This window comes from Equus przewalskii, chromosome 10 (assembly GCF_037783145.1).
Source record: "Equus przewalskii isolate Varuska chromosome 10, EquPr2, whole genome shotgun sequence".
In the NCBI taxonomy this organism is placed as follows: Eukaryota; Metazoa; Chordata; class Mammalia; order Perissodactyla; family Equidae; genus Equus; species Equus przewalskii.
In genome coordinates this window covers 58,507,996-58,524,705 of record NC_091840.1, presented here as the reverse complement: position 1 = coordinate 58,524,705, position 16,710 = coordinate 58,507,996, and the positions used below count along the sequence as shown (strand labels likewise).

Below are 16,710 nucleotides of genomic sequence, written 5' to 3'. Positions count from 1 at the left end.
ATAAGTATAAGGATCTACTTCAGACCAAATATTAAATCTAGCTAATAATTTCAGGCCATACTCTGCTTCTGTGTCCCATAGCAGGTGGGGCAGAAAAAAGTAACCAAGCCTCAAACTTGCTATTCTTCTTTTTAAAAGATCCTTACAACTACTGATATCTCTAACTCAGAAGCACAAAATCTATACAAAGAAATGACTAGATATTATCTTAACTGAAAGCACTAATTTAAATGCTTAAGAGTCTTACAGAAATTGTTACTCCAAAACATGCAGAGGCAGCAAGAGTCACCAAAATCCACATTTTATTCTACAACCTTTATATTGCTTTTCTGTTATTTAAAGATTGAAGCAACGTGAAATGGATGGAAATATTTTGTTAAAAGAACAAAATGTTAATCACAGCATAAACACCTAATAAAACCTCAGGTCTGTGCCATACACTCCAAACACAAGGCTAAGTCCAGAAGTGGCTCATGTTCTGGGTCTTTGTAAAGCAAATGGAAATTTTGGAAGAATCAACACATTTCAGTAGAAGAGCCATAAATGCCCTGAAAGCAGAAAGTTGACACAATTTTAAATATAATTCAATATATATATATTTTAAAATCAAACACAATTAAATAGAATATGGTTTAAGTACATGAATACTTCGCTTTAGAAGAATAACAGAGGTGGTACATAGTACCAAAAACTTATACACAGCCTTTTTGCTTCTTCTGTTGATGAAACAGCGCGCCTCTACACAATCAAATATTGCAATGGAATAAATTCTCTATTCATTCAAGACTTTCTCAAGGACAGAAGTGATTAATAATTATATATTTATATATATATATTTTTTTTTTTTTTGCAAAGTCTGAGCAAAAGCAGTAACACCTTAAAGTGTGTGCTTTCCCCTCAAATAGTCACGTGTGGTGAGGAAGCATTGGCACCACCTGGCCAGTGGAGTGTGCTCACCAACGGGCAGCCCTGCTGGGCAGCGCAGTCCAGACCCAGAAGCCAACTGAGTGTGTGCAGTGAGGGAGTCTCTTACTATCCTAAAGACAGGAAAAAAAAAAAGGGCCAACTGCACACTTCCCAGCTCACAGCAAAGAAAGGGGAAGCAGTCAAAGTCGAGTGCTTTTCTTCTCCCCAACTCCTGCCCGCCCACCTTCTTAAAAAAAAATCGTACAATCTGAGAATAAACACTTTGTTCAAGTTCACAGGGAGAAAACTGGAGTGATCGTTATTATTTATTCCTTTCTACATGTGTTCTGAAGGGAAAGCTAATTTGGAGCACAGAATTCCAGAGAAGCAAGTCCTAATGCTCAAAGTAAAGGAGATTCACCCTTTTCTTAGCAGGGGAGAGACTGTTTTAAGTATACTGCATCTCAGGAGCAATTAAAATGTGAAAATTATATACTGTCATCAAAGGGAAGGACAATGTCACCAAGACTTGACCTGTGACCTGTCAGCTTCCTTCTAAATTAATGCCCCTGTGAAGGAAGACTGCACGAGGAGCCTTCACCCGTTCCAGCACCGAACGGCCGCTCTGAGCTGCCTGGCTCTCGAGGGGCTGACACACCTGTTTGTTTTAGGAGGCCAAAGCAAAGCACCTCTGGCACCTGCTTTACGATGCTGTTAGAGATGGGTTACCGTTACAGAACATGCATCAAATATCAGCTCTATGCTTATCTGCCTCCCACAGTATGTGGTCCCTGTCTATTCCAGTGGACTAAAACTCTTTCATAAATGGGTTATTGCCATTGGAAAACTATTAATTTTCTAGTAATGTAAACAATACCACCTTGTCTCTTTGTGACTTTCACTGTGTGAACATCATGTGCAGCAAATGTCTACATGTCACTCTGCCTATGGTGGAAGTCTAGGATTGTCTGACGTTCTTTCCTGGGAACAACAGTGATATATCAGTGAAAAGAAATACAGTGCTTTGTTTTCATTGGCTGTGTTGAAGAATCCAACCAAAGGAAATAAGTTCTCTTATTTTTCAAAAGCAGATTTCCTTTATCTCAGGTCTCGAGTCAGAGCTGAAAAAAAGAAAAAGAAAAAGGTAAGGTACATTTCTAAAATCAGTGACCTATCATTACAGATTAAGGAAGAAGGGAACCAACACTTAGTGTTTACTGTATACCAGCACTTATGACAGCCAGGATCTGACTACAATCATGTGAGAGAAAATACTGTAATTTATTTACACATGAGTGAACAAAAGCTTATTAAAGAGGCCGAGGAACTCGCCCTAAGGTTACATAACAAGGACTGGCACCCAGATTTTTTTTTTTTTTTTTTAAAGATTGGCACCTGAGCTAACATCTGATGCCAATCTTCTTTTTTCTTCTTCCTCTTCTTCTCCCCAAAGCCCCCCAGTACATAGTTGTATATTCTAGTTGTGAGGGTCTCTGGTTGTGTTATGTGAGCTGCTGCCTCAGCATGGTCTGATGAGTGGTGCTATGTCTGAGCCCAGGATCTGAACCAGTGAAACCCTGGGCCACCGAAGTGGAGTCGATGAATTTAACCACTCAGCCACGGGACTGGCCCTCCAGATTTGCTTTTATCTTTCTGTTTTGGCAATAGATATTAGAACAAAATATCTACTTTTTGACAGAGTAATTCTGCTTCTACAGAATTACTAACCCAACAGCATACTCACAAGAGAGGGCAAAGACTTAGATACACAGACATTCCTTAAAGAATTGTTTGCAACAGAGAAAAACCCAAAACAAGCTAAATGACCATCCATAGGGGATTCATTAAATGAAGTCAGAGCCATAATATGGAATACTCCAATGCTTTTAGAAAGAAAAACCTTTGATCTTCTTGCCTCCTAAGACCAAGCTCTTGAGGCTGAGTCTCCCTTTACTTATAGCCCTGGGGAGGAAAGAAACATCACAGAAGACATGGCCCTTGCTATTTGTGAGATGGGAGGCACACACATGAAACAATTCAGTACTGCTGTGAGGCAGTTTACATTAAATGCCCAAGTACATTACAGACAAATGGAGAGCAGGAGATTCAAAGCAGAGAGCTATCAACATGAGCTAAGGAGGCTGGGTAGTCCTTCATGGATGTAAGACTTCTCACATTCATACAATCACGGAATGAGGATTAGAAGGAGAGCTTATGAGATTTTCTTGTCCAATTTCTCTGAGCTACTGATGAGGAAATAAGAGACCAGAGAAGGAAATTGACTTGCCAAAGGTCACACGTATTGACTAAAAATGGACTGAACTGGTTCTGCTAGCCTAGGCTTTTTCCATACCAATACACCGCTGATGGCTAACAGGCAGGCAGGACAGACGTCCTGGCCAGCCAAAGAGAAGGCCTAGCAAGCTTAGAAAACAAAATATGTAAAAATATACCTGTATATCCTAAAAATGAAAATCACATGGTAATAAAATCTGAACACAGAACTCAAATGAAAAGCCTTAATTTTAAACATCTGCTTTCCAAAGAACACTTTCATATTATCAAACATTTGATCATCGACATGATAATGGGGAATCACAAAAATAACTACCTCGTACTTCTTTACACACCTTTATCTTGCTCTTTACTATTTTAGGTTTGAATGAACCAGTGAAGATAAATATAGACAAAAATTATCACCCTTACATAGAAAAGATAGAGTCTGCAGAAGTGAACAGAGCTTTGGTATGACTCAGCCCTGCAAAAAGTTCAAAATTAAACCAAGCTCTGGTAATGTACAGCATGGTGACTATAGTTAACAATACTGTATTGCATACTTAAAAGTTGATAAGATCTTAAAAGTTTCATCACAAGGAAAAAAACACTTTGTAACATGCATGGTGATGACACTGACTAGACTTATTGTGGTGATCATTTCACAATGTATACAAATCTTGAATCATTATGTTGTACATCTGAAACTAATATAACGTTATATGTCAATCACACCCCAATCATCATCTTGGAGAGAAATGACACCTTAACAACAGTGAATCTTTTGATTCACAAACATATTTCTGTTTTGATTTAAATCTTTAATTGCGCTTAGTTGTTTTGCAGTTTATATTATACAAATCTTGCACATATTTTGTTAAATATATTCCCAAGAATTTTATGTTTTTGGATGCTATTGTAGATTGTAGTTTTTTAAATTTCAACCTCCAATTGTTAATTGCTAGTATATAGAAATACAATTCATTTTTGTATACTAATCTTATATCCTGCAACATTGCTAAACTTAGTAGTTCTAATCTATATGCCTTTTTCCCCTTGCCTTTTTGCGCTGGCTAGGACCTCCAGGGTAAGTGCTTTAGAGCAGATATCCTTGCCTTCTTCCTACTTAGGAGGAAACATTCAGTCTTTCCCCATTAAACATAATTCTAGCTGTCAGTTTTAGCAGATTTACGGAGTTCCCTTCTGTTTCTAGTTTCCTGAGAGTTTTGCCATTAATGATTGTTGAGTTTTGTCAAATTCTTTTCCTGAATCATATGCTTTTGTTTTTGTTTTCATCATGAATTACAGTAATTGATTTTCAAATATTCAAGCAACTCTGCCTTTCTGGGATAACCCCCACTTGTCATGATGTATTATCTTTTTTTATATATTGCTGATCAGTTTCCTTATATTTTGTTAAGGATTTTGCATGTATGTTCATGATGGATACTAGTCTGCAGTTTTCTTTTCTTGCAATGCCTTTGTCTGGTGTTCGGTGTTAAGGTAATGTCAGCCTCACAGAATGTGCTGGGAAATATTATCTCCTCTTCAATTTTCTGGAACTGTGTCTAGAATTGGTATTATTTCTTCTTTAAATTCCATCTGGGCCTGGAGTTCTCTTTGTGCAAAGGTTTTTTTTTTTTTTTCCAAAGATTTTATCTATTTATTTTTTTCCTTTTTCTCCCCAAAGCCCCCCGGTACAAAGTTGTATATTCTTCATTGTGGGTCCTTCTAGTTGTGGCATGTGGGACACTGCCTCAGTGTGGTTTGATGAGCAGTGCCACGTCCGCACCCAGGATTCGAACCATCAAAACACTGGGCCACCTGCAGCGGAGTGTGCAAACTTAACCACTCGGCCATGGAGACAGCCCCAAGGTTTTTAACTACAAATTCAATCCCTCTCCCCTCAATTTTATTGATATAATTGACACAACACTGTGTAAGTTTAAGATGCACAAAGTGATACACACATATATTGTGAAATGATTAGTACAATAAGGTTAGTTAATACAGCTACCACCTCACATAATTATCTTTTGTTTAATATAGTGATGCATCACTTAATGATGGGGATACATTCTGAGAAATGTGTCATTAGGCGATTTTGTCATTGTGCAAACATCATAAAGCAGACTTATACAAACCTAGATGGTACAGCCATTGTTGACTAAAATGCTCTTATGTGGCACATGACTATAATGAGAATATTTAAGATCTACTCTGTTAGCAACTTTCAAGTATATAATACAGTATTGTTAACTATAGTCACCATGCTGTACATTAGATCCCCAGAACTAATTCATCTTAATAACTGGAAGTCTGTATTCTTTGGCCAGCATCTCTCCACTTTCCCCAACCCCCAGCGCTATTCTGTTTCTATGAGTTCAATTTTTTTTTTTGGTGAGGAAGATTGGCCCTGGGCTAATATCCTTGCCAATCTTCCTCTACTTTGTATGTGGGTCACCACCACAGCATGGCTTGATGAGCGGTGAAGGTCTGCACCTGGGATCCGAACCTGTGAACCCTGGGCCACCAAAGCAAAGCACACAAACTAAACCACCACACTACTGGGCCAGCCCCTGAGTTCAACTTTTTTAGGATGCACATGTAAGTGAAATCGTACAGTATTTGTCTTTCTCTGTCTGACTTACTTTGCTTAGCATAATGCCCTCAAGGTCCATCCACGGTTGTCACAAATGATAGGATTTCATTTCTTTTATGGCTGAATAATATACCATTGTATATACATACACATTTTTTTGATCCATTCATCTGTTGATTATTTCCATGTCTTGGCTATAGTGAATAATACTAATAATACTACAATGAACATGTGGGTGCAGATATCTCTTTGAGGTAGTGATTTCATTTCCTTTGAATATATACCCAGAAGTGGGATTGGTGGATTACATGGTAGTTATATTTTTCATTCTTTGAGGAATCTCTATACTATTTTCCATAGTAAATGTACCAATGTATATTCCCACTAACAGTAAACAAGAGTTCCCATTTTCTACATCCTCGCCAACACTTGCTATCTCATGTCCTTAGAATAACAGCCATCCTAACAGGTGTGAGGAGATATCTCACTGTGGTTATGATATGCACTTCGCTGATGACCAGGGATAGGATATAATAGGATCATAGGATATGATCAGTGATATTGAGCACCTTTTCATGTACCTGTTGGCCATCTGTATGTCTTCTTCGGAAAAATGTCTATTCAGGTCCTTTGTCCATTTTTTAATAGGAATATTTGTTTTATTGCTATTGAGTTGTAGGAGTTCCTTACATATTTTGGATATTAACTCCTCAAATTCAATTCCTTTAACTGATACAGTATTATTCAGGTCATCTACTTCTTCTTGAGTGAACTCTGGTAATTTATATCTTTCAAGGAATTTCTCCATTTCATCCAAGCTACTGAATTAATTAGCAAAAAGTTGTTCATAATATTCCTCTATTATCATTTTAATAACTGTAGGATCTGTAATGATGTTCCCTTATTTAATCCTGTTAATGGATTCTGTTAGGTTTTCCCCTCTTTGCACTTTGGAAACTGCTTGTGGACAGTGAGCTAGGGATCACCTCAACGCTACCCTTCCTTCAGAGTACAATCCTCTATTGCCTGTTGTTTGATATCTAGAAATAGTTGTTTCATTTAGTTTGTCAGTTTTCTAGTTGTTTATGATGAGAAGGCAACTCCTATAGCAGTTAATGCCTCAAAGACAGAAGCAGAAGCTCCCTTATGTTCTTTTTTATTTTTGAATATCTGGCATAGAATTCTTTTCCATTTTACACAAGCTAGATCAGAACAAAAGTCACCCTTACCTTTGTAGACTTCTCTAATGGTTGATCATATTGTGCCTGCTGCATAACATCACTGACTATCATCTTAGCAATCTTCCAAGCTAGCTCTTCTTGGGCCTAAAAGAAGTAATTCAAACTGTTGATGACAGTTATTCACTAGAAGAATCAAGACATATATTATCAGTGCTCTAAACACAACTGTATATGCATATCAGTTCTACTTATTTGGGTAAGAAAGGACTTGGGCTACCCTCTGGCTATGGTCTATTAACATGCTATTCACTGTCTTCCAGAGTCAGCTACTGGGTACCCAACATCATGAGTATCTGCACGTTAGATGGTCAAAATAAAACATTTTTCTTTGTCCGTTCCCATCTCTTAACTATTCAAAAAGCAAGGCTCTACTTCTGAAAGGAAAACTGACAGTGAGGAAAGAAACATTTGAGCTTTTGTTTCTAAAATGAGTACCGATGGCTGCTGGTTGATGGAAACTTGAATGCATGGCTATTTTTCAGTGGCCAGAGTCTTTGGACTGAAGATACCTCCACTGCCTTCACCAGGCAACTGTTAGATGCTAAAAACAGCCCACCCTTTCTTGTTATACCCTGGATAAAGGAGCAACGATGTGCCATGCTGCTTAAAGGCGGGAAGTAAAGAAAGAGAAAACTTGAAACCTTACTTAGACAAGATGCCATTCTAAACAGGGATCTCTTTACTAAAAGCAGAACTCACCTCATCAGTATTTCCTTGCACCCATTTCTTCATAGCTTGTGAGAACATGGATCCTAGTGACAAACAAAGCCAAAATTGAATGTAGATTCAATCCATAATTTTATATTAAAAATGCTCTTATTTAGAAGCTACTTCCACACATGGATATTCTTTTTTTTGTACAATCTCACTCAAAACATTAAGGAATATTACCATTAACAGAAACTGATGATATTATCTCCAAAACACAGGATTTAACTTGCAAATATCATGGTTCAAAAAACTTTTGAAAAGCTGTTTCAGAGTTCTGGATTTTTCTTCTACTCTCCTCAGTTGATGAGAGAAACTATCATCTAGTATTAGGTCTGCAGCAAACATTAAGAGAGCAAAACAAAACCATGACCAGGATTTGATCTTGAGTAAGAATCTAGCAATACATTAGGAGATATCAATCTGCTTGTTACATATGCAAACCTTCCGGAGCAGCTTCCACACAAAAGGGCTTCCAGTACAGACATGCTGTTACATGCTGGGTCTCTGGTTTCTATCAATTATCTGGGTAAGAGCAGAGTTTTAAGTAGCCACGCTCTGTCCAAGCCATAGTATACCTCAACTTCCTAGGAGGCACACAAGTCTATCTACATCTGTACTCAGATGCTGAGGAACCACCAAGGACAGAGGTTAGCCTCTATTTCCATGAATGAAATACACAGCTTATCCTTTCATTAATACAAATAGGTTCACACCCTAACTTTGTCTTAAACCAAGTGGTTGGTAGGTTATTTCTTTGGCAAGGTCCTGCTTGATTCAATGACTGGGACAGAACTATACAGAGCATTCATGAAAAATATAAAGCCTGGATCCTTTTCCCTTAATAATTTCTGTTATTAGCTAAAAGTTTGAATACTGGTCTAGTTACATTTAATGGCCAAGCAGAGTCAACAGGGCCACAAAATTACATGTTCTGCCTAGTCTCAAATGGTTATCAAATTACCCAATGCACTGCTCTCTCTTCAGGCTCACCTGCACAGTCACACTGTTGACAGTCTCCTAATTGCTAATACTTTCTCCTTTTTTTTTTTTTTTTAAAGATTTTATTATTTCCTTTTTCTCCCCAAAGCCCCCCGGTACATAGTTGTATATTCTTCGTTGTGGGTTCTTCTAGTTGTGGCATGAGGGACGCTGCCTCAGCGTGGTCTGATGAGCAGTGCCACGTCCGCGCCCAGGATTCGAACCAACGAAACACTGGGCTGCCTGCAGCGGAGCACGCGAACTTAACCACTCGGCCACGGGGCCAGCCCCTCTCCTTTTTTTTTTTTAATACCCACATCTTTGACTCCTCTCTGTGCATTCCCTCCTCCTTTAACATGGAACATTTCCAAGATCTCATTCTCAGCCTTATTTTCTCCTTCAACACATTCTGTTTGGGGCATCTCATCCTTGCTTGTGGCTTTAACTTCCTTCAAAATGCAAATAACTCAAAAACTTGTCCTTGGGTGTTAAATCTATACTTATAAATTATCCTAAGGTGTCTCAAACTTATGTTCCAATTTGAGCTCATCTGTCTCCAACTTAGCATTTAACTTAGCATTAACCTTCTTGTATTCAACTTAGTATTTTTCTTGTATTCTCTATCTCAGAAATTAACTTAATCTTTTGTTGAAAATTAACATCATAATTTTTCATCCAGAAAACCCATGTTAAAAAACTCAATCTACCTTCCTCATTTATGTTCCATACGAAATCTATCACCAAATTCCACCTTGGATACAATCTCTTGAATTCCCCCTTCTATGTCTTATAAATCTGACCTTCTTTCTAATTCCTGCTACCACCACCTACCTTCAAATCCTTTTTCTTCTATGTACATTAGTAGTTAATCCTACTATCTGACTGGTTTCTCTGATACCAGTCTCTCCTCAACTCCAGTTCATTCCCATACTACTGCCAGAAAAAAATGCATCTCGTTGGTACTCTGCTTAGAAATCCTTGATGACTATAGGATAAGAATCCAGGCTTCTCAAAATGACATGCAAGGGCTTTCATAATGTAAGTACAGCTTCATCTCCCACCACTGCATCCAGGCACCAGGGACAGCCACTACAGGGACCACATGCTTACAACATCCTTTACAATTCCTTCTTGTTACACTTTCTCCTAAATGATTGGAATGTAACTTTTAAAATCACTTTGCTTGCCCTCAAAGCAAAGTTCTCATACTCTCAGAAGCTCTGAGATACACTCTTCTCAAAACTCAACCCTTTCCTCTGTGCTCTTTTACCAGGGTTTCAAAACCAAATTCAAACTACAGGCTGCTAAATAACAGACATTCTTTGCAGCTGCCCTCAGCAGGGCAGGAAGAAGCGGAGCTGAACTGCAAACAACTGTTGCCAAAATGGTATTCTGAACCAAAGTCCCTGGGTTGCTATTAACCTGCCGTGTGATCCCTAACAAGTTACAATTTCCCTGATCCTCAATGTCTTCGTTTGTAGAATAAGGAGGCAGTATCCACAGATGTATCGTGTAAGATTTGTATGAGCTTGAAAATGCTAAGAAGTCTCCATAAATTTGGGGACTAGGGCACGAGGAGTATCTCAGAAGAATGAAGTAATTTGGATAAGAAAATTTAGTGTCTAAGTTAAAAAAAATGATTTTTTTCTTAATAAAATAAATATGATCTATAATCTTACCACAGATAATCTCTACTGAAATTCTTCTAGATTAATTCAATCAACAAATATGAGTGCCTATCATGAGCCAGGCATAATTTTAGAATCAAGAAATATAGTGCCAAATAAGACAGACAAAATTCCTACTCTCAGAGAAGTAATATTCTAGTCAGAAAAGAGAAACAGACTATAAACAAGCATGCAAATAAATGACAAACACAGTTTTAGACAGTGAATACAAAGAAGTGGTATGTTAGTGGTACGGATGATCTTAGATCGTGTGGGCTGAGAAGTCGTCTCCGAAGAGAACATCTGCGATGAGAAGGAGCCAGTCTTTGAGTGAAAGCCATGGAGGATTTTCATGGAAGGGGAAATAGCAACTATAGGGGCCCTAAAAGAGAAGGGACCTTAGTAAAACAATAAAGGAGAGTCCAATTAAAGCTTAGTCCATGAAGGGAAGAGCAGTTCAAGGCAAAGTCGTAGAGACAGGCAGGAGACATGCATAGGGCACAGCAAAGAGGTGACAAGAAGCCACAGGGGAAGAAATGAGTGATGATCAAGCAGTAAAGCATGTAGCATAAAAAAATTCAAAAATAGAGGAAAAGGTTATAATGAAAAGCAAAAGGTACTTCCCTCTTCTCATCCCTACAGTAATCCATGTTACATTTTTTGTGTATCCTTTCAGGAAATGTATACATATCCTTTTAAAAACACCATATACAACACCACCTATGATGTATTCTAACCAAAAGGTGTAACTTGAATCATCAAGACTTTAGGTACAATAGTAAGCTAAATAATACAACCAGGAAAATCCAGAAGGCTGGGCATTTTATAGGATAACCAGCTTACCAAGTCAGGGCATAAAAAAGGGACTAAGCTAGATTAAAAGAAACTGAGCCTACACCCCTTGTTTGCATCCTTGGCGCCTAGCACGGCGTCCAGCTCACAGAAGTCACTCAAATGCCTTCTGAGCGAGTCAACTGAATCCGCGGGCCCCTACATCACATCATTTACTTACCAAAACCCCCAAAACTTGACTTAAAGACCCATCTGGACAACTGAAAAAAGCACCAGGATATACGGATGTTATTTACTCAAACTGCAAAAATTACTATTCATTTCTTTACGCAGGCACGTCTCAATTAAATTAATAATGCGAGTAACTTGACGGACGGGCTGGCTTCTAGAGATATAATCCTGTTGCCTCTACCTTCAAATGTAACCCAAATCTGACCATTCTTCCACTACCTAATCCATAACCACCACCATCATCCCTTACTTAGACCTGGCACAAAGGTTATTTCTTGCTTCTCCTCTTAAACCCCTACATTCTATTTTCCCGACAGTTGCCAGAGCCATCTCTTTAAAACATTACAGGCACACCTTGGAGACAGTGTGGGTTCAGTTCCAGACCACCACAATAAAGTGAACTACATGAGTTTTTTTGGTTTCCCAGTGCATACAAAAGTTATTTTTACACTATACTGTAGTCTATTAAGTATGCAATAGCATTACATCTAAAAAACAATGTATATAACCTTAATTAAAAAATACTTTAGGGGCCGGCCCTGTGGGCGAGTCGTTAAGTTCATGCGCTCCGCTTTGGCGGCCCAGGGTTTCCCCAATTCGGATCCTGGGCGCAGACATGGCACCGCTCATCAAGCCATGATGAGGCAGCATCCCACATGCCACAACTGGAAGGACCCACAACTAAATATACAATTGTGTACTGGGAGGCTTTGGGGAGAAAAAGGAAAAATAAAATCTTAAAAAAAACCAAAACTTTAGAGGGCCAGCCCCGTGGCCAAGTGGTTAAGTTCATTTGCTCCACTTCGGCGGCCCAGGGTTTCAGCGGTTCGGATCCTGGGCGCAGACCTAACACTGCTCATCCAGCCATGCTGTGGTGGTGTCCCACACAGCAGAACTAGAAGGACCTACAACTAGTTTATATAACTATGTACTGGGGAGCTTGGGGGAGAAGAAGGAAAAAAAAAAGAAGAGGATTGACAACAGATGATAGATCAGGGCCAATCTTCAAAAGAAAGGAAAAAACCACTTCATTGCTAAAAAATGCTAACTATCATCTAAGCCTTCAGGGAGTTGTAATCCCTTTGTGGGGGAGAATCTTATAAAAAACCCAATAGCCACAAAGCACAATAAGGCAAAGTGCAATAAAATGAGGTGTGCCTGTAATCACATCATGCTACTTCCCTGTTCCAGCTTCCAATGTGTCCCCAACACTTTCAAGTTCCTAACATGGTCTGTGGTAACCCTCTCAACCTCACTCGCCTTCTATCAGTCATCCCTTTGCTCGCTCCTCTTCAGCCAGACTTGTCTTGCTGTCCCTTGATCATGCTGAGTTCTTAAGCTTCAGGACCTCTATTCTTGTTCCCTCTGCCAAAAATGCCCTTCCTCCAGATGCTGCGAGGGCTTACTCCCCCATTTTGCTCAGGTCTCTACTCAAAATGCAGCTTCTTCAGTGAGACCTTTCCTGACAACCACTTCTAAAATGGCATTCTCGGGGGTGGCCTGGTGGTGCAGTGGCTAAGTGCGCATGTTCTGCTTTGGCAGCCTGGGGTTCGCCGGTTCAGATCCCAGGTGCGGACATGGCACTGCTTCGCAATTCATGCTGTGGCAGGCGTCCCACATATAAAGTAGAGGAAGATGGGCATGGATGTGAGCTCAGGGTCAGTCTTCCTCAGTAAAAAAGAGGAGGATTGGCGGCAGATGTTAGCTCAGGGCTAATATTCCTCAAAAAAAAAAAATAATAATAAAATGGCACTCCCCAGTACTCTTCCAGACCCTTACTCTGCTAATTTATGTTTATATATAAATATGAACACACACATGTATTTGTCTATCTGTTTACTGTCTCCTCCACTATAATGTAAGCTCCATGAGGGCAGGAATTTTATTCTCCTCCCAGTATCTAGAACAGTAGATGCATAAAATAGGCACTCATATTTTAAAGATTTTATTTTTCCTTTTCCTCCCCAAAGCTCCCTGGTACATAATTGTGTATTTTTAGTTGCGGGTCCTTCTAGTTGTGGCATGTGGGATGCCACCTCAGCATGGCTTGATGAGTGGTGCCATGTCCGCACCCAGGATTCGAACTGGTGAAACCCTGGGCCACTGAAGCAGAGCGTGTGAACTTAACCACTATGCCACGGGGCTGGCCCTGGCACTCATATTTTAGAATGAATGAATAAATGAATAACATGAAGAGACTGAATAAAGAGAATGAACAGAGATAGTGGTTTGGGAAAAAGTTTCTTGTGTATCTTTTTTTTTAAGATTTTATTTTTCCTTTTTTTCTCCTCAAAGCCTCTTGGTACATAGTTGTATATTTTTAGTTGTGGGTCCTTCTAGTTGTGGCATGTGGGACGCTGCCTCAGCATGGCTTGATGAGCAGTGCCATGTCTGTGCCCAGGATCTGAACTGGCGAAACCCTGAGCCACCGAAGCAGAGCGGCCAAACTCAACCACTCGGCCACGGGGCCGGACCCTCTTGTGTATCTTTAACTACTCATAATGTATCTTAATTCATATAAAAGAGACAAAAAGAAACTGCAAACATTCAACACCTATACTCCTGAGCAGCAGCACTTCTTCACGAACCATCAGAGAAATAAGACTAAAGAACGAACAGCTCAGAGATTCTATTAATACTGGAGACCCCATTGTCCTGTTAGAAGCTACCTGATGACAACGTAGAGTCAAATCCACAGAGGTTGTCTAGCACTTCCTCTGCTCCAAGGCCACCAGTGACATCTTCTGAGTATTCATCTTTTACCCAATAAAAGACTACTAGACTGTAAGTTTCTTAATGGCAGGATCCATATCTTCTTTTGTTTTTTGAGGACAATTAGCCCTGAGATAACTACTTCCAATCCTCCTCTTTTTGCTGAGGAAGACTGGCCCTGAGCTCACATCCATGCCCATCTTCCTCTACTTTATATGTGGGACACCTACCACAGCATGGCATGCCAAGTGGTGTCATGTCCGCACCCGGGATCCGAACCGGCAAACCCGGGCCGCTGTGCCACCGGGTTGGCCCAGGATCTGTATCTTCTAACCTGCCCAGCAAATGTAAGTGCACAGAGGCACTCAAAAATTATTTACTGAATGAACTATGTAGACTTCCTTCAGTCTTTATATTTCTCTAACTGTGTACCTCACACTCCTCTGGCTAAACAGTTTTAAATCAACTATTTGGATAAATAAGTTCAAAAAGGTAACAGATTGTTTTTGGTCTAAATTATTTCAACAACTGTTGCATTTTTTGCTTACTTTGTCAATGTATACCTGACCCAAAAGTAGATCGTTCATCAACATTTTTAAAGTGGTGTAATTCACTATCCAAACAATAGTGGCATTAAAAAGTAAGCTAAACATAATAGGAATAGAGTCCCTTCAAACTCAATAGGAAGATTAACAATAGCTCTCAGTTTTAAATACACTTATCAAAATGGAACATTTTCTGCTTAGAAAAGTATCTTTTACTCAAGACAATACTGTCAATCTAATCACACTGAAAAATTTTTAGATACCATCTAAATGGAACTACATTGGTTTCCAAAATCTTCCTGTATAGATCAATTGTTTGGAAGCTGAAATCAGCCACCTGTCAAAAAGTATTTCTATGTTTAATTCTTGGAATTGACCAAGCACTCTTCTGTTGATTAAACACAGGATCTAAATTTCAGTCTATTGATATTTTCCACATATATATTTCATAACAACTCTCAGCTATTTAAATGAAATTTAATAAAATAAAGGGTCTCAAGATAAACCTCCAGTCCAACCTGGACTGGGTATTTCACAATTAAATAAAAAGGTGACGAGTATTTTTTCATAGAGATGTGCCTTCTGTAATGGTACAGCAAGTTCAATAACTTTTGATTCAGAGAGACTGTACAGAGATGCGATTACACACAGCCCTTGTACTCACTTGCGACTACAAACACAAGGCGAAAGATATGGCACTTATTTCATAAAACAGTTTAAATCTTAAATGATCCCTCATTTATAGTCAATGACTAATAGGAGCAAAAGCTTTAATGTGGAGTATAAAACATCACAAACCTTTTGATTTCTTTACATCAGGCTCAGGCTCAGATTCTCGGATGAACTGTCCCAAGGCACTGACTCTTCCAAATGTCATCTTCCTGTAAGCGCAAAGAGAAGACTGTGATTTCTAACAGTCAACTTTAAATTAAGGCACTGACTCTTCCAAATGTCATCTTCCTGTAAGCGCAAAGAGAAGACTGTGATTTCTAACAGTCAACTTTAAATTAAGGCACTGACTCTTCCAAATGTCATCTTCCTGTAAGCGCAAAGAGAAGACTGTAATTTCTAACAGTCAACTTTAAATTAAGAAGAAAAAAATCAATTTATAAGTATCTCATCTAAATCTACAAAGCTACATACATAATTAATAGCTATCCCATGTTATTCAAAGTGGGGCTTATTTTAAATAGAACCATCCCCCACAGAAATCAAAATAATCTTCAATTAAATGCAGTTCCATTCAAAATCCCAAAAAGGTTTATGATATGTGCCAAGCTACTAGGTAACTCACAATTCTAAAATTCATACAGAAGAGAAAAGGCACAAGAACAGCCAAGGAGGTAAGACTTGCCCTAACAAGATCAAAATGCATTATAAAGCTGGAGTTAACCATATATAACAATTACATATATTATAAAGCTAAATAAAGCAAAGTTTAAAGGCAAAGAACACAGTGAAAAGTTGTATTTTTATCAGATATTACTAACCCATAATTAATATCCAGAAACACACAGAATTCTAACAAGTCACTAAGAAAACACCCAACAGAAAAATGTGAAAAGGAGATGAATAGTCTATTCATAGAAAAACCTGAACAACTAACAAACACACCAAAAGAAACTCAATCTCATAAGCAATAATCCAAGATTGGTTTTAAAAAATTAAAAGTTTGATATTAGTTAGTGTTGACAAAGATGTGGGGAAAGTTAGTATCTTTATTACTGGCTGGTAAGAATGTAAAATGTACAGATACTTTTAAAGGTAAATTGGTAAGACCTATTAAAATTTAAAATCTGCTTCCTGGTACACGGAAGTATATAAAAGGAAGTTTTTCACTATACTGTGTATAACAGAGAAAAATTGCAAACAACTTAAACACTCATCAATAAGAAAATGGCCACAAAGAGGCACAACACACTATGGGATATTTGGTCACAGTGATGAGCTATAATTAATATTATATATGGAATACTACAATATAGTTAAAATGAGGAATATACCTGTAGGGACTAACATGGAAAAATCTCCAAAACTCACCATAAATGCAA

At 38.6% G+C, this 16,710-nt stretch overlaps 1 protein-coding gene across 3 annotated transcripts in view; it reads right to left on the bottom strand.

Moving 5' to 3' along the window:
* Positions 1-285: 285 nt before the first annotated feature.
* The window catches only part of AKAP10 (A-kinase anchoring protein 10), a 68,664-nt gene continuing 52,239 nt past the window's right edge, over positions 286-16,710 (bottom strand). The window contains exons 12-16 of one of the 3 annotated variants that reach the window (XR_011523695.1): positions 15,458-15,540; positions 7,723-7,775; positions 7,012-7,107; positions 1,787-2,027; positions 286-548 (exon numbers count right to left, since the gene is read on the bottom strand). Coding sequence is in view for 2 of the 3 variants with exons in the window: in XM_070563559.1 (XP_070419660.1) it covers positions 2,022-2,027; positions 7,012-7,107; positions 7,723-7,775; positions 15,458-15,540 (238 nt within the window). In the remaining variant the exon portion in view is untranslated. The other 2 variants (XM_070563559.1, XM_008539904.2) reach the window with 2 other exon arrangements.